The sequence below is a fragment of the Malus sylvestris genome, chromosome 16 (assembly GCF_916048215.2).
Source record: "Malus sylvestris chromosome 16, drMalSylv7.2, whole genome shotgun sequence".
Taxonomy (NCBI): Eukaryota; Viridiplantae; Streptophyta; class Magnoliopsida; order Rosales; family Rosaceae; genus Malus; species Malus sylvestris.
The window spans coordinates 3,999,113-4,016,106 of NC_062275.1; the positions used below are offsets into that span (position 1 = coordinate 3,999,113).

The following is a 16,994-nucleotide window of genomic DNA, read 5'->3' on the forward strand; positions in this document are numbered from 1 at the left end:
ACCCCCAACACAAAATTAAGACGGGTAAGGTAAACCATCATTATTCATTACATGCACTAGCAAAGATGGGGGTAGATCAACCCAAAACACATCACACATCTCCACACATCTACACGACGCCAAATGGCCAGCCGCCAAATTGGCTGATCTTGGATTTGCCATCAGAGATTGTTCCCCGCAAACATGAAATGGTTGCCTGAGAATCAGATTCAACAACAACATGGATCAGACCCAATGAGAGACCCAATTCACAGCCACACTTCAAAACCAACGCTTCAAAACCCCGCACATATCCTCTTTCTGCGAGCAGCAAGGAAATTGCTCAAAGGACACCGAAAATAAGAATATGTGTCAAAAATTGGGCTTCTCTATCGAGGAACCTCTCATATTAAACATAATTACAGATACAAAGCTTGAAAATCACATCAAAACAAGGCTCTCTTTCAAACGGAAACTGCTGCAAAATAATATAGTACACATCTAACACTTTCAGGTACTACCGATGTTGAGTAAGAAATCCTTTTGCAATTGAAATACTCGGCACTCGATTCTTAAGCAATACCAAAAGCCAAATATGAATCGACGTCTGCTTTCGTTAATGCTGGCTTTAACGAATCTTTTGCAGTCTGGAAATGACGATTACAAACAAAAGTGGCTGATATGTCTTCCCTCAGAGCTACTATTCCTGCTTCCCTGCATAGACCCTCCAGCTCCGCTCCTGTGAAGTGCTCAGTATCTTTTGCTATGCGTTTGAGATCAACATCATCTCCTACTCTCATGTTACGAGTATGTACCTGAAGTATCTCATATCGACCTTCTAAATCTGGTGGTTGTACAAAGAGCACCTAGAATTTCAAGAAAATAAAGAGTTAACGCATCTCTTTGACATACTGCTGAGATTTGGTTTGTAGAAATTTTTTCTCTAGACCTCGGTAACCATTCATATGATAAAACAAAATCTTTACCAAATCAAAGCGTCCAGGGCGAACTAGTGCAGCATCAATTGCATGAGGACGGTTTGTAGCAGCCAAAACAAAGACTCCCTAAAAACAAATGAGAAAACAATTTTAAAGCCACAAGAAAATGAGAACTGATGCAGCATTGATACCTCTCACAGATTGATTTTGAAATTACAGCAGCAGTAAAAGAATTTAATGGGGTACAGCGCTTACCTTAGCCTCTTCTAAACCATCCATTTCGGTCAGCAAAGTAGAAAGAAGCCTTTCTCCAACAGTACTGCTGTTGCTTGAACTCCCACCTCTGCACATTCAAGGAAAACAAAGAAAGTTATGAAACTTGTACTGCTGTTCTTCGTCAGGTTACGCAAACTTGTTCTAGTTGATACAAAATAACAAATCATCATGTTAATGGTCAATCCCACAACAAAGAAGGCTACTGGACAATTGCAGCATACTAAGTTACTAACCTTTTGGCAGCAACAACATCCGCCTCATCAAAGAATACTATGCTGGGTGCTGCAAGGCGAGCTCTCCGAAAGGTATTACGCAGCAAAGCTTCACCCTCTCCAACGTACATTGAAAACAATTCTGCACCACTGATTCAAACTTTATGAATTTCAGGCATGCAACTCTTAACAAATTTGTCAAACTATGGAAGAAGTTCAAACCTCAAAGAAAAAAACGAAGCTTGGGCAGCATGTGCAGCGGCTTTAGCAAGAGTGGTTTTCGAGCATCCCGGAGGACCATAAAGAAGAATTCCACGCATGGGTGATATTCCCAGCCTTGAAAACACAGAAGCATATTTAATGGGCCACTCAACAGCTTGCTGGAGCTTTTTCTGTCAACAAGAAAGGTAAAATAAATTAGTACCATGAGACTTCAGCCTGAGATGAAAACAAACAAGCAAAAACTTACACACCTTTAAATCATTCAACCCTCCTATGTCTTCCCATGTCACCTTGGGAACTTCCACTGTGACACCTCTTGTTATACTTGGACTAACCACAGACCTTGCATGCTTCCAGTCTTCTATTGTTAAGCTAAACGCACCAGCATCTTTATTTGCATCTGAATGTCTTTTAATTGCAGACATAGCAGCCTCACGACATAAAGCTTCCAGGTCCGCCCCAACAAATCCATTGCAAGATGCAGCTATGCCTTGTAGCTCAACGTTGGGATCCAAAGGAACTTTTCTTGTGTAGAGCTGAACATTCATTGGCATTGTTATACTTGGAATTTAGTGAACACTAGGTGGAATTTCGATTAGTTGATTGACATTATTGAAAAAGTAAGCCACGTTATCGCTTATAAAATTTTTAAAGCATCACTCTAACCTTTAGAATTTGAAAGCGTTCTTCTTCAGTAGGTGTAGTAACTTCAACTTCAACATCAAACCGCCCAGACCTTCTGAGTGCTGGATCGATTGCTTCTGCTCTTTGTATGTAGAAACCAGATATTAATATATTTGGAAAATAAGACGAAATAGTATACAAAACCCCTACATATGTACTAACTAGAACATAAATCACAATGTAAAGCCATGAATTCTTCTGCTAATTGGCTTTACTGGCAATGCGATAATGAGAATGCATAGAAAATTTATGACGACATAGTACCAAAAATTTCAAAACCATGGTGAAATAATAGATCGTATCTCTCATGAAACAATCAGATTTTGTAGGCATGATTAAACATTATCAACTATTCAACTCTAGAAGAAACAACATACCTGTTGGTGGATGCAACAACCACAACCTGTGGTACTGATGCTGAGGATGTCTTGGAGTCCATCAGCGTAAAGAGTTGTGAGGCAATACGAACATCTTGCTCTCTTCTGCAATTCAAACATAACTTAACCATGTTAACCCGGGCATGTCCGAAGTTCATTAGAGTTCAGAGTTCACTCTAGCACCACTGGTTGTTACCTAGAATCACGGCGAGGACAGAGTGCATCTATTTCATCTATAAAGATAACAGATGGCTTGCCTGACAATGTACGTGAGGTAGCCTCTGCAAAAGCCTCCCGTAAAAATTTCTCACTTTCTCCGGCATGTGCTTTGTGGACAGAATGTGGACTATAGGAAAATAAACGAAATTAAAACCATGACAACATAATATCATAATCCTAACTTAACATGAGTCAAGAGCAACATTGCTACTGACATCATTTCATCTGTACCCAGAAGATTAAGATTAATTCAAAGATTAAGGAATAATAGGGTACCTAATGACAATTAAATGTGCACCACATTCCCTAACCACAGCTCGTACCAAGCTTGTCTAGCATGAACAAAAACAAAAACAAAAAATTTCATAAAAACCCAATAAGCAAACAAAATTAGTAAAAATCCAATTGGAAACCAATGCTAATTAAAACTTTAACAATATGATCAAGCACATTAACAAGTATAAACCTTGGAAAAGTGATGGTTCAATCAATATTTACCTTTCCGGTGCCGGGAGGGCCGTAGAGGAGCAAACCCCGAGGCCACTGAAGAAAAACCCAGAAACCCAAAACCCAAAATTAATTAGCATAAGAGAAATGGAAGCGTAAGAGATATGGAGTGTGCGTGTGTGTGTCTGTGTGTGTCGGTTTTGAGATGTTTACTTTGAGACCGAGCTTTTGGGCTTGACGGGAATAGAGGAGAGGGTAGATGATGAGTTCTCTGAGAGCTCGGAGAGCTTCGGCGTTGCCGGCTATGGCGTCTTCCGCTCTCCATTGCTCCTTGTTGGTGTTGTTGCTGCTGCTACACGAGGTGCTGCCATGGCTTTCCATCTCTGCGAAAAGAGTAGAAGCGAAATCCGAGCAAGAAACGAAAGAAAAATTCTGTGACGGTCGCCACTTAACGGCGCCAGACTAGACGATCGTATCTGGGCCTGGAAAGCGTTTATGACACCCCTCAAGATTTGGGCCAGTTACAGATGTTATGTTTCTTTCTTGGGCCTCTGACAGAGATTCAGATATTGGTCGTATGACGGTATTCTCACTATTTTTCTCAAAATTCTAACGTTCGACTCATATAAATTGCTAGTTAAATACTTAAAGCTCATTTAGAATTATTTTTAAAATGACTGAAAATACTTTTTAGAGTATTATAGCTTATCGAAATTCAGCTTTGGTACCAATGCTTGATGATTCAAGTGGTAAGGAGCTTGTTTCTCTTAAGCAAGGTCTCGAGTTCAAGCCTTATGAATGGAGAAACCAACATTGGGACAGCTTCCCCCCCCCAAATAGGGTCCGACCCGGCTTGAAAGATTAGTCCTCGCCCATGTGCGGGGATACCCCGGATTCTTCCAAAAATATATATATATATATATATATATATATATATATATCGGCTTGGATCAACACAAAAAACAAAAACCAAAAAGACGATGAAATACACCACCACGAGATGTCTAACGAAACACCAACTGCTACCGTTTGATTAGTTCCATGGTTCCAAACAGGTTCTTTCCGCACAAAAACTGATATATAACGAGACACCAGATCAATTACAGAAGGTCAAAATGTTCCCAAGGCCAAGTTAATACAAATTAATAAGCGATTAAGCGCCAAAGAAACGGAGAGACATGCGTGCGAATGTGCATAAAACAACGTTGTTTCCGAATCTTCCAAGATCTTCCATTTCCAATTCAATCATAAACATGTATGCATCTACGCTGCATCAAAGAATCCCACTAAGCCATGTCAGTCCAACCGTTTGTGAATCACTGCACTTCCTGCAGATGCTTGATTTGCTGCACGGTTACTTCCGTAATTCTTTCGGTTTGATTCCCTTGCAATTCTTGAACCAAACTAAAACAGAAACACAGAAAAACGCATGATTAAATCACCTAAACTATCACAGTTCTACGCATGCTCAGCCCCAAAAAAGTGGGGGAACACAGGAAAGAGAGAGAAACAGAAAAGAAGAACACCTGTATAGCTCTTTTAGGCAGAGAAGCAGCTTCATACAAACCAAGCAATTCTGCGACCTGCATAGCCACCATAGAATAGGATAACATTGTATTCAGTACACATCAAGTGCAAAAGCAGATCAGACATTACTTAAACACTGAGCAAAGGAATTAGCACTGACCCCTCTCAGAATCTTCTTATCTCCTATCCCGCACGGTTGATCAAGGTTGGCAACCTCCCAGAGAGGAAACCCAAGCAAAATTCTTATAACATCTTCATCCAGAAACGGAAACCTTGCCTGGCATAAATTAAGACTAAAATCAACACATAACACAAGCCAAGGAGAAAATGAAAGATATTTATCCGAGTTGTCAGCAGCACCTCCTTGCCATTGTCAGCAATGCACCGATCATCTCTCCCAAGGTTTCTTTTCCAAATTCTCTGCATGTCCAATTTCATTTCATCGTTTAGTGCACGCCAGCTGAGATACAGTAGACCACCAGAATGAGTACCTGAAAACATATAATACTCTACACCCCTGTAATTTAATTTCATACCCGCCACTTCTATATTTCGTTCTGTGCCTACCATAGCCAGCACATTGCTCATCTGCACCTGAACCAACAAGAAGAATCCTCGCCTTGGACTTGTACTTGACGCATTGACAATCCTCATCATTATAATTGGTATTTTCCTCATATACCCATCCATCACCACCAGCAGCTAGCCACAAAGCTATTCCTATATTCAGGTCCTGCAACACTAAATAACATAAAACACCTATCTCGAAACCTTAACATACTTGTGATATCTAAAACCGTAATTTAGTCAAACAGTCAACAAAAAAAAAATATAAATATAAATATCAGCAGGAAACATGTCCTGGACAAATGTAATCTACACTAGGCCATAGAATGAAATTGAGTACCATGTAGGTGTTAGCAGGATTTATGAGTGACATGACATGCTTTGTTTCAAAGGTCAATGTTGACAATTCAGCGTCGATCTCCACAAGCTTCCACCTGCATTTCCAATCGCATAGAGTAAGGAACACCATAAGCATTAAGAATGGAGTCAAACCATCAAGGACTTTAATCCAAAGCTAAGTGATATTGAGTATGTGGACCATAAACACTTCTTTGAAAAGCACGTTAGACTGCATTTTAGCGTTGAACAAATAATCCAAAAGTATATTATTTTATACACATGCTGAGCCAAAGCATTAAACATAGACATAGACTCGCAAGAAAAGTTTAGTGAGTACTTTCTTGAAGGTGCAATTCTTCTCAGTTCGCTTACTCCTGCCCTGGCAGAGATTCTGTCAGGAGCAGACCGACCATCAAAGCTCACATTAAGTAGATCAATATCATCTGCAAACAAAAAATTAATATAAAATCAACTCAGCTAAAGATATTACACAAGTATTTCACAATGCGATAGGCAAACTGAGTTTCTCAAGGCGAACATTGAACTATGGCAAAATAAACTGCTGACCTAGCTTATCCAGCTACACTTACAGCTCGGATCAAGGCACTCATGCAACAAGGCTGCAATTATCATAGAATCTAATCCACCAGAAAAAAGAACTGCCACCGGTACAAATTCCTGTTCCATATCATGTCTACCTGCCTAATAAACAGTAAGAAGTTAAAACTTAAAAGTACTACATCACTGAGTATTTAATATTAATACTGCAGATATAACTAGAAGCATGACAAAACAGAATAAGATTTCTGAACCTGAAAAATTGTGTGCAGTGAAGAGCGTCGCCTAACAGATTCCCTTAAAGCAATCAGTACTGCCTGTGCTGGCACAGAAATTGAAGCTTGTATAGATCCTGCTCAGTCAAAACAAAAGGCACAATGACATCCTCAGACAACAACGCGTGTACTAACAAATACTGAAAGTTTAAAGTTTACTGACTTAAGGTTAGATTCTCTGCAGCAAAGATGATATTAACCTGATTTTAATGGTTCTGTACCTGAATTAACTGAGTGCATATCACGTTTCCCTGTCAGAGTCTTGGAATGGGAAATGTGTAAGTCTTCAGGTTTACGTTCGACATAAGTTCTCTCCCATTTTATCAGTTCTTCTAGTACACCATTTGTCCACTCATGTTTTTGCACTTCACCAACCAAAATCCCATCAAGACCTGGAGCATTCATAGATATACTGTATATTCCACATCGGAGCTCTTCCCAAAAATTCAGCTTGGTAGTTCCATTTTCAGCTTCAAAATCTACAGTCCATTGACATTATCCATTAATAGATACGGCTCACTACTGTACAGTCCAAGATCAAGAATCAGATTGGCAAGAAAAATAAAGCTCTACCGAGCTATACATACCAAAAGAACGCTCATTTGAAGAAAAAGGTGATACAGACGACAGCAGAAACCGAGAGTCCTCCAGTGTTGGCCAGTGAACAAGAAGACTCCGCCGACCAAATGCATCTCGAGCAAACCACAGAGTTTTTGAACTTTCCTATCCATGGAAATACATAAACAATTCAGAAGCAATATCCCAAGCAAGAAAAATGCAGCAACAAATGCCAATAAACTAAAACCAAACTTACCACTCGGAGTTACCTGCCAATAGATGATAGCCCAAGGCCCTTTGATCCTAGAAAGAACATCTGGAACAGAACCCGAACAGCACTGTACCAGCAACTGCAAAAGAACTTCACCATCGTTCTCATCTCTACCAATGTCTATGCCCCCAAAGATTTCACCTTTCACAAAGAATCCAAATTCAATATCCACCATCTACCAAACTTAAACAAAACGCAATGCTAGAAAGAAAAAAAACCCGAAACTCGAAAACAAATTTATACCATTAAAAACAAGGATATTCTTATCCGAATCTATCAATGGCTGAACCACAGGGCTTACTCCCCTGAGCTGCAAAGTGGCACCCAGGAAGTGCAACTCAGCAGACGAACTGGGAACGGTGCTGAAATGGGTATGCAGATGAGGCGTTCGATCATTTTCCAAAGAGAAACATTTGCCTTCATCGCCTTCGCGACCAGCCTCCTCCTTTACTACCCCCTCAATGGAAGACACAATTTCCCGCACCGGGAGACGATTCGAAACGGCTGAATGGAGAAGAAGTTTCGTGCTGCCTAAGCTATCGGGACCCCTCCTCCGCAAAGCTTTTCTTAGATCGTCAATGGCGAACGCAAGCTGCTCGGTAGCAACAACAAACTCAGTTAATCAAATGGTTAAGCCGAAAAGCTTCGATTTTTTTTACCAAAAAAAAAAAAAAAAAGAAGAAGAAAGAGACAGACTTGGTCGGAGTTGGGGAGTGGAGGTGTAGGATTGAGAAGCAGGGACGACAGATCAAAACGAATTCCCCAGATGATCAAAGCGATTCCGCACATTTCTGTTTTTGTGTGATTGCCAATTTGCCACCCACCCTAAACCCTAATCATTGAAATTTTGGGGGTTTAACTATATTCCCACCTCTGTGCAAAGTTTAGTAAGAAAAACATTGAGCAGAATTGGAGTGTCAATAATATTTTTTGACATGAGATAAAATTAAGGAGTAATTAGGTTTTCATCCTTATTTTTACTACTCTATTGATTAAAACCTTATTACTTTTCAATTTTTTATCAAGGTCCTTTGTATTAATAATATCATTAATTATTTCAATAATAAAATATTTTTTATTTCTAAATATATTCATTTAATATTAAAAATGTTACAATTAGTATATTTATATTTATGGTTAAATTTTTTATCATATATTTTTATTTTTAGTTTGTACCCATTTTTAATTTGCAACCCTTTTTTAATTTGTACCAATTTTCCTTTCAATTTTAATTTGTACCCATATATTAATTTCTTTTTGTGCCCATATTTTTTAAAGTTTTATTTGTATTTGTACCCATATTTTTTTATTTATTTGTACCCATTTTTATTTTTGCTAAATGTACCCATTTTGAAGAATGTACCCATGTTTTGATACAATAATTTTTTGGTTATTTTTTATGAATGTACCCATGTTTACACACACACACACACACAATAGTATATTTATATTTTAATATTTTTAATCCCACAAATTATGTTTTTTATTTAAAATCTCATTACTATAAATGACACACCCCGTCCCGAAGGAGGGCATGCTGGCCGTCATGTGAGAGTGACGTAACCATTTGCACAGTACGGAAGCTTTAATTATACAATTTATAAGTTGATACACCCGAAGGTGAGTCCTAATTTTGTCCAATCTGTCAGAACACCGTCGAATTCCTCGTAGTCACCACACCTTTGTGATTCCTGAACCTGGAGGGGCGCAAAACCAAAATTGAGTGGGTCAGTAAAACAATTCTTTTCCAAATCCAAAATTTCTCAAAACGTTGTAACCCCTCTCCGTAAAACTTGTATACTTTCCCAGAAATGTAAAATAATAATATACATATATATTCTCAAAACTTCATTTTTACTATCTCAACATTTTTCTTTATCAATCATGCCATGCCATGTCTAATTCAACAGTTAAGTATGGATGCATCAACAATAATCATATCAGGTGCAAGAAAGTAATCAACCGGAAGCCCTCTAATAGCCTGTACGGTTGAACCTAGAGCTCAAAATCTATCACTCTCACTCTGCCGGAGTCACCTCTGTGACCTGTCCGGCCTTCTGCACACAAGTTACGCTCTAGTGCTTTCTCATCAATCATCTGTGCACATAATCTAAGGTCACCCACCAGTCGAAATCTCACTAACACTCTTCGACTGGCCCGTCGCACCCACTCCGCGTGGACTGTGCGACCAGCATCTACTTGGATCCAAGGCGAGCGTGCGATGCGGTGAATACTATAAGCACTAAACCATGGTGCAGGATTTGAGCTCAATATATATCATCATCATCATAACAGTAATTAAATACTCACCTGATACTCACCTGTGCGTCCGCCGCACCAATTCATACATATGCATCATATATCAATTCATATCATTTCATGCATGGCAATTCGATTCACATTTCTATATACTTTTCATATACTTTCATGCATAGCGTTTCAATTCACATTTTTCGTATAATTCTATAAACTTTTCACACATTTCTATTTAAAGCATAATTTCATGCATTTTCAATTTATGGGAAAACGGCAAGTATATATGTATACGAAAAACAAAATTGCCCACTCACCTGGAGTTCGCCCTACAACTCCCTAGCACAATACGCCAAGGCGTCATGACGATCGGCGCCTAAAACAATAATCAATTCCAACCTCAGAACTCATATCGATAGAATATATAACTTATATAAAATACGTCACTACGTAGATCGATCCGGAAGATCCACCACTCAGATTTTAAATCCATAACTTCCAGAGGTCCACATTATACCTCTAGTACAACATCCTAAAATTTCATTACCATCCAACGGTCGGATCTCCGTCAATTTCCAAAACTAAGTGACGGTTACATTCTATTTTATGAACTTACAACTCCAATTCTGGAAGATCCGTAAATCGGATTCCCAATCCGTAAGTTCCAATAATCCTCAAATATTACGTATTACAACGTATCAAAGTTTGGTAACGATCCAACGGTCGGATCATCAATTCACATTTTCACCTAATGCGAAAACTATAAAACATTATTTAAAGCACCTAACCAATAATCGTAATAACTTTCTCATACGATGCTCAATTTGGGTATATGAATATACCAAAGTGATCTACTCGACGTCACGAACGTCGAAAAATTTTTAAAATAATTTTTTACTGTAGCACGCGCCCCCACGCGCACCTTCTTCTTCCTTGGGTCGCCGGACTGGTTTTTCCGGCGGCCGTTTTTCAAATTGCCATAACTTTGTCATTTCTCAACGAAATCAAGTGATTCAAAAACGAAAGTTGTAGCCCTTGAAGAGACAAAGAGAATGGTACCTTGAACAACACCTAGTTCGCCGTGTTTTGGCCGGAAACTGCCTCGAAAGCCTCGGAGGTCGCCGGAAACTGGGTATTTTTCAAATGAGTATAACTTCTTCAATACTCAACGAAATCGAGTGAAACAAATTGTAGTACTTGACGAGACGAAGAGATTGATACCTACCTCGACTCCTAACTCACCGGGGATTCGCCGGAAAATTCCTCGAAAGCTCCGGCCAAACTTTGAACTTGTCGATCTCCGTGTTCTTACGTCCAAAAACTTCCAACGAAGCACTCCGAGCTTCCTTGGGACCTCACTAAGCTCGCTGTGATCTTGTTTTAGCCTAAAACGTAGTCATTTAGAAGATCATGAACAGTACCATTTCACGGGAACTTTGAAACTAGGGTTTTCCGAAGCAAAACTTACCTGAAATGGATACCATCGTGATCGTGGAGGTTCCATGAGTTTGATGGTGGTCTTAACTCCGTCGTTGGTAGAAGTTTAGGGTGGTTTTGGAGTTTGTCCGTGCATTTGAGAGGGAGAGAACAGAGAGTGAGAGTTCGTGAGGGAGGAGAGAGAGAGACAGGGTACGGGAAAGAGGGAAGGATTTGAGGTGTGTGGGATCCTACCCAATCCCAACTACAAAATTCTATCATAAAATTTAAGTCTAAATCTCCACTCTAATTACCAAAGTTTAGGAGCTTAGATATAACGAACGTGAAAATTATACCTTAGTCACGTATTAGGGACATTTCCGTTAATTCACCATCACGAGTGTAAAACTTTGGGACGGGCTGTGACAATAAACAACTATAAATTTTAATTTTTAATTTAAAAAATATAGTAACGTACATAGAAATAAATTATCAATTAATTTTAGGGACTTGGATCAAAAATTGAAAACCAACAAAGTTTCAGTCAAAGATTATTCATAACTAGGGACCGCATCCAAAGTCTCCCTAAAATTAAAGAGAGTGTGTTTAATTGGGATTTTAAGAAATTTTAATGGATATAAATTAATAGATTTTTATAGAGTTTAATTGATTTGTATGGATTTTATGTAAAATTTTAATTCAATTCTCTTAAAATTTCTTAGAAATATGTGAGATATGTATATGCTTTACAATATATTACTAAATATCTTTAATTCCCTCAAATTCCTCAACATTTTAAATCCTCTAAAATAAATTTCTAAATGAATACACTTTGAATTTCAATGAATCTTAAAATCCTTATTGAATATCCCTAAATTTGTTAAAAATAATTAAAATCCGTCAAAATTCCAATTGAAATTCCTCAACATTTTAAATCCTCTAAAATCAGTTTCTAAATGAATACACTTTGAATTTCAATGAATCTTAAAATCCTAATTGAATATTCCTAAATTTGTTAAAAATAATTAAAATCCGTCAAAATCCAATTGAAATTGAATACATCTTAAAACTTTAAGATTGCGTGTGATTATGTAAGTTATGTGTAGCTTAGACAAGTATAATATTAATATTATGTCAACCGTGCACAAAATAGTAATTATCCTGACTCGATTATTATTAGTAAAGAATCGCACCCTAAATACATTAAAGACTCATAATCTTACCCTAATCATCTCACAATATTGTTTTCAGTAGAATTTCCTCGTTTGAGCAAATTATTAGCAAACAAAACAAAGGGAACAAATTGGCAATCTTAATTCCTCAGCAAAAATCAACAAAATAAATAAATAAATCCCTTAGCGAATACCCAAAAAAAGGAAGAAATTGACAATTCTTAATTTCCCTTATTCAACATGGCATAAAATCCACCAATCGTAGCCGTCAGATCAAGAACTTTTTATTATCTTAAAACAAATCAAGGACTTCAATTCTAAATGCTCGTACACCAGTAAGGATACTTGCCGGATCCTCTTTATGAGAATCTGGAAATCTTCCAATTACATTCGTTCATCATATATCATACAATTATTTTTTATCAGGTACCATTTATATTTAATTTTAAATAAATAAAATATAATAATCTCTAATCGTATAATATACGATGAATATATGTAATATGAAGATTCTCAATCCTCACAAAAAGGATCGGCGAGGATTCTCACTCGTTGTACAATATCCGTTTAGTTTTGGTGGGACCCTCCCGAACTGTGCAAATATGAAAATTCCCTCCAACTCCAGACTCCTGAGAGAGGCGGTGGGCCGAGAGAGGAGAATAAATCGGACCAGGATTTGGAGTAAAACACAAACAAATCGCCTATAAATTCCAACCTTCACATCAGATTCTCCACACCACCTATTACTCTCTTCTTCTCTGCCGCTCCCCTCTGAGTTTCTCTCCCCTTTATCTGGAGTTGGAGCCGCCGCAGGGCGCTTCTCGGCTCCCTGTTGCCGTCGTCTGGTGCGTCTTGATTTCTCTCCTCTCTCCGTGTTGGGTTTTTTTTTTTTTAATTTTTTTTTAATTTGTATCTGGGGTGTTTGAGTTTTCGGTTGATTGCATTGTATCGTGAATGAATTTGAGTTTGCTTGCGTTTTGTTTTCTTGGTTTTTATATCCAACTGTTGTTTTCTTTGCGATTTGATTCAGGAACTGGTTGTTTTTTTTGTTAGGTTTATGATTCCTGGTGTAAATTTTGTAGATTTGGCTCCAGAAACAAAAGAGAAGAAAAAATATTATAAATTTGGGGTTTTTTTTTTTATGTTTTATATGTAAATTATGCCGATGATAATTGTATTCCTGTTTTATTTGGGGTTTTAGGGTTGGGGTTTTGTACCCAAGTTCGAGTGGTGATCGTATCAGTACGTTCGGTTTCTTTTTTTAGATCCTCAATTTTCGGTTAGTATTGTATGTTTTTCTTTTGGTTGATTTCGAGAGAATGTGAAATTAAGCTATAAATTGGGTTTTGTATTTTGGATTAATTCTGTTAATATCAAATAGAATTTAACACCACCTTTGTGGTTGCAGAGATGGCAAATCAATCAGAAAATCCACCAACAGCAACGGACGTGGGCGAGAATTTTATAAACCAATACCATCAAGTCTTTCGAGATGATTCTAAGGTGCTCCATAAATTTTATCAGGATTCAAGTGTGATATCTCGTCCTGAACAAGATGGTTCGATGAAGTCAGTGACAGCTATGGAAGTAAGCCTTGTAAAAAGTTTTAATAGTTTCTTTAGCTGCTCTTTCGTGCTTCTTTTGCCTGCATTGGTCTTTGGCAGCCTTAGTTATTGTAAATTTTCATGATGCATTCATTCGGTTTTCCCGCTTTTCCTTGTTTCTCTGTTAGCTGAAAAATTTAGGATGTTTAAGCAGGGTTTTAGTGTTAACTGGAGTTCTCCTATTCTGATGATTTAATTGGATGTTTGTTTTGAAACAGGGCATTGAGAACATGCTACTGTCCTCGGGTTACCAGAATTATCGTGACTTAAAAATATTGACTACCGATTCTCAGTTTTCACTCAATGGTGGAGTGATTGTTTTAGTGACTGGGTATTTAACTGGAGATGACAAAGTGCGAAGAAAATTTACTCAAACTTTCTTTCTAGCCCCACAACAGCACGGATACTTTGTATTGAATGATATCCTTAAATACTTGGATGTTGTGCCAGATAATGTTGTCGAAAGTACACCAGAAGCTCCTGTTCCCTCGAACCATGGTATGTTATATGGTGTATGCGATTTCAAATATAATTTTCCATTTTTTATTTTTTTTGGGGTTGGCTTTTGGTAAACAAATTATTTATGGATATTATGTTATCAGTTGTTACAGAGCCCTCCGCTGTCGCTGATCAGCCCGTGGTCAGTCAAACTACCCCTTTGGAGGTTGAGATCACTAATGAAAAGAAAGCCAATAATGTGATGGAGACTGTTCCGGAACCTGTTACCAAATACAATGTGAGTGCTGATAATCCCATTGAATCAAGACAGAGTGTTACCCTGAAGGCAACGGAGGACGCAGCTCCTAAAGCCCAGAAGGATGCTCCAAAGAAGTCTTTTGCAGCAGTGGTGAGTTAATGTTTAGGTTGTATAGTAGTTGGTACTTGGTATTACTAGACTTGTGCTTATCATCTGATTGTTTCTTGGTTCAGGTGAGTGCTTTGAGCGAGAATAAAGCTCCATTTGTTGTGAGGACACCTGTACGCAAACCTGCACCCAAACCTGTTGAGCAGCCGCGTGCACCTATAACGCCTGAAGCTTTACCTCCCCGAAACAACCGTGCTGTGGAAAAGAATAATGTCCCTGCAGGTTGATATTCTTTTTATGGTGTAGTATTAAATTTTACCATTTTACCTGTTTTGGTTGTGCCAGTTAATGAGGTGTCTTATAACTTTCTCACTGTTGGAATAAGTATTCATACTTTGTACCCTTCTTATTTGTCGTTGCAGTTAAGTCTCATGCCATTTTCGTTGCCAAGTTGCCCATGGATGCAACTCATGAAGAACTGGAGAAGATATTCAAGCCTTATGGACCCATCAAGCGCAATGGGATTCAAGTACGAAGCCATTGGGTATGCTTTACGTCTTTTGTGTATTCGTCTTGATTTAAGCCTTTGGTGTATTGTTTCTCACTCGTCCTGCATCACACTTGTACATCCAGGATCAGGGAAACTGTTTTGGGTTTGTGGAATTTGAATCTGCTGACTCCATGCAACGTGCACTTCAGGCATCTCCTATCAAATATGGCAATTATGAGCTACAAATTGAAGAGAGACGAGGCAAGTTGCAATGTTATTCATCATTCTTTCTGAATTATGTGCATTGCTTTTGTAGAAATTACTCTCTTTCCTCCACCATTGCCTTTGTCACAATTGCTCATACGAAAATGTCCTATGTCCAACATGTTTAAAATAAAAACTCTTATCTGCTGTCTCCTATCTTTTCCTCGCTGCGCTCATTTCTTTCTCATCACCAATGCAGAAACAGTATCAAACGAACCCATGTGTTCTAAAATAATTTTACATTGCCAAAAGACCATAACCTTATATCTGTGGTAAAAAATACAAATGTGTTATCACTCAAAATATGCTTGGGAGATGGCATGCTTGATTGCTCACGACTTATTTTATGCTTGCAGCCAGCGACAAAGGAAGGTTCTCATCGGGAAGGGGTGGATACCAAAATGACAACTTTAGGGGCCGTGGGAACTACAATGGAGGCCGCGGAAACTACAATGGAGGCCGTGGTTATGGAAGAGACGATCATGAGAAGAGGGGTGAATACCGTGAATTCTCCGGTCCAGCTGCCGGGCGCAATGGAGAAGCTTATCAGGACCAGAGACCTTACCAGAATGGAGGAAAAGCTCCTCGTCAAACATCAAAATCTGCAGCTTAAGTTAGGTTAAGGATCTTATCAGGTTGAAACATATAAGAAAAAGCTTATTTACTTAAGAGATTTCATACACTAGGCGTTTTTGGTAGGCAGAAGTTAGAGAGCGGCCATATTACGAGGTTCTTTACCTTGCTCACTTTTTCGAGTTTTCTTCGGTTTAAAAAATTTTGTAACTATATTTTGGTGGAATAATTATTATTGGAAGCTTCATAATTGAGTAACGTTAGGAAAGACCATATAATTGAGTAACATTAGGAAGATCATATATTTATACTACATCAGATGATACACATATGTGATACAAAAATATGGTCTCTTCAACATTTTTCTTCATAGTTATGCTGATTATTTTGTGTCATATGTTTGACATCATCGAATGATTGGTGTTGAAGACCAAATTGAGCATATATGTGCGTAGCTAAGTTGTTATTTATCGCACAATTTGTTGTCCTTACACTCAAAAAAGCAAATATTTAACGTGATTATGATTAGATTAGAGTATCACTTGAATAAGAAAAAGGCATATTTTCGATTTGCCCCCTGAACTTGTATAGAGGTGCTAATTTCCTCCCTTGAACTTTAATTTTAACCAATTACCTTCCTAAACTTTTATAATTAGCCAATTTCCCCCTTGAACTTTAATTTTAGTCAATTACTTCCTAAATTTTTATAAATAGCTAATTTTCCCCCTGATGCTAGATTTAAAAAAACAATCATCCATTCAATTTTTTTATCCATTTTGATCATGCTGACAATACATGACAATGTATTGGGGCAAAAAGAATGGAAAATTGGATGGATGAAAATTTTAAAAAATTTAGAAGGGTAATCTGCTAAAGTTAAAATTCATAAAAGAAATTGACTAATTATAAAAATTTAGAAAGATAATTGGTTAAAATTAAATTAAAATTTAGGCGAAAAATTGACACCT

General features: G+C 37.9%; 4 protein-coding genes across 10 annotated transcripts; 1 reads left to right on the plus strand and 3 right to left on the minus strand.

Moving 5' to 3' along the window:
- Positions 1–347: 347 nt before the first annotated feature.
- On the minus strand, positions 348–3,784 carry LOC126609422 (cell division control protein 48 homolog B). Its single transcript, XM_050277374.1, has 12 exons — positions 3,568–3,784; positions 3,406–3,450; positions 3,184–3,239; positions 2,885–3,034; positions 2,689–2,793; positions 2,294–2,393; positions 1,879–2,163; positions 1,628–1,797; positions 1,427–1,555; positions 1,173–1,260; positions 966–1,043; positions 348–845 (listed from the first exon to the last, which is right to left on the minus strand). Exons 1-12 carry the CDS (start codon positions 3,733–3,735, stop codon positions 552–554), a joined length of 1,668 nt encoding a protein of 555 aa, XP_050133331.1. The 5' UTR covers positions 3,736–3,784; the 3' UTR covers positions 348–551.
- Positions 3,785–4,355: 571 nt separating this feature from the next.
- Positions 4,356–8,321, minus strand: LOC126609046 (uncharacterized). Of its 4 annotated transcripts, none has more exons than XM_050277065.1 (14): positions 8,146–8,318; positions 7,693–8,041; positions 7,448–7,590; positions 7,208–7,343; positions 6,821–7,099; positions 6,600–6,697; positions 6,378–6,489; positions 6,125–6,230; positions 5,789–5,882; positions 5,418–5,614; positions 5,242–5,341; positions 5,042–5,158; positions 4,881–4,937; positions 4,356–4,758 (listed from the first exon to the last, which is right to left on the minus strand). In XM_050277065.1, exons 1-14 carry the CDS (start codon positions 8,236–8,238, stop codon positions 4,651–4,653), a joined length of 1,989 nt encoding a protein of 662 aa, XP_050133022.1. In that variant the 5' UTR covers positions 8,239–8,318; the 3' UTR covers positions 4,356–4,650. The 4 variants fall into 4 exon arrangements, 2 of the variants coding, with proteins under 2 accessions (XP_050133022.1, XP_050133023.1); XM_050277066.1 differs by having other exon boundaries at positions 6,842–7,099; positions 8,146–8,317; XR_007618084.1 differs by lacking the exon at positions 4,356–4,758 and having other exon boundaries at positions 5,242–5,301; positions 8,146–8,321.
- A 572-nt stretch (positions 8,322–8,893) lies between these two features.
- Positions 8,894–11,541, minus strand: LOC126606681 (uncharacterized). 3 transcript variants are annotated; one of them, XM_050274054.1, is made up of 5 exons: positions 11,171–11,541; positions 10,945–11,087; positions 10,762–10,830; positions 10,020–10,078; positions 8,894–9,146 (listed from the first exon to the last, which is right to left on the minus strand). In XM_050274054.1, exons 1-4 carry the CDS (start codon positions 11,398–11,400, stop codon positions 10,032–10,034), a joined length of 489 nt encoding a protein of 162 aa, XP_050130011.1. In that variant the 5' UTR covers positions 11,401–11,541; the 3' UTR covers positions 8,894–9,146; positions 10,020–10,031. The 3 variants fall into 3 exon arrangements, 2 of the variants coding, with proteins under 2 accessions (XP_050130011.1, XP_050130010.1); XR_007617296.1 differs by lacking the exon at positions 11,171–11,541 and having other exon boundaries at positions 10,928–11,164; XM_050274053.1 differs by lacking the exon at positions 10,762–10,830 and having other exon boundaries at positions 10,928–11,087; positions 11,171–11,540.
- Positions 11,542–12,925: 1,384 nt separating this feature from the next.
- LOC126606389 (nuclear transport factor 2-like) lies at positions 12,926–16,304 on the plus strand. Of its 2 annotated transcripts, XM_050273768.1 has the most exons (9): positions 12,926–13,135; positions 13,492–13,569; positions 13,699–13,877; positions 14,113–14,392; positions 14,497–14,741; positions 14,825–14,981; positions 15,122–15,243; positions 15,333–15,454; positions 15,814–16,304. In XM_050273768.1, the coding sequence occupies exons 3-9, from the start codon at positions 13,701–13,703 to the stop codon at positions 16,064–16,066; spliced, it is 1,356 nt and encodes a 451-aa protein (XP_050129725.1). In that variant the 5' UTR covers positions 12,926–13,135; positions 13,492–13,569; positions 13,699–13,700; the 3' UTR covers positions 16,067–16,304. The 2 variants fall into 2 exon arrangements, with proteins under 2 accessions (XP_050129725.1, XP_050129724.1); XM_050273767.1 differs by lacking the exon at positions 13,492–13,569 and having other exon boundaries at positions 12,927–13,135.
- Positions 16,305–16,994: the final 690 nt, after the last annotated feature.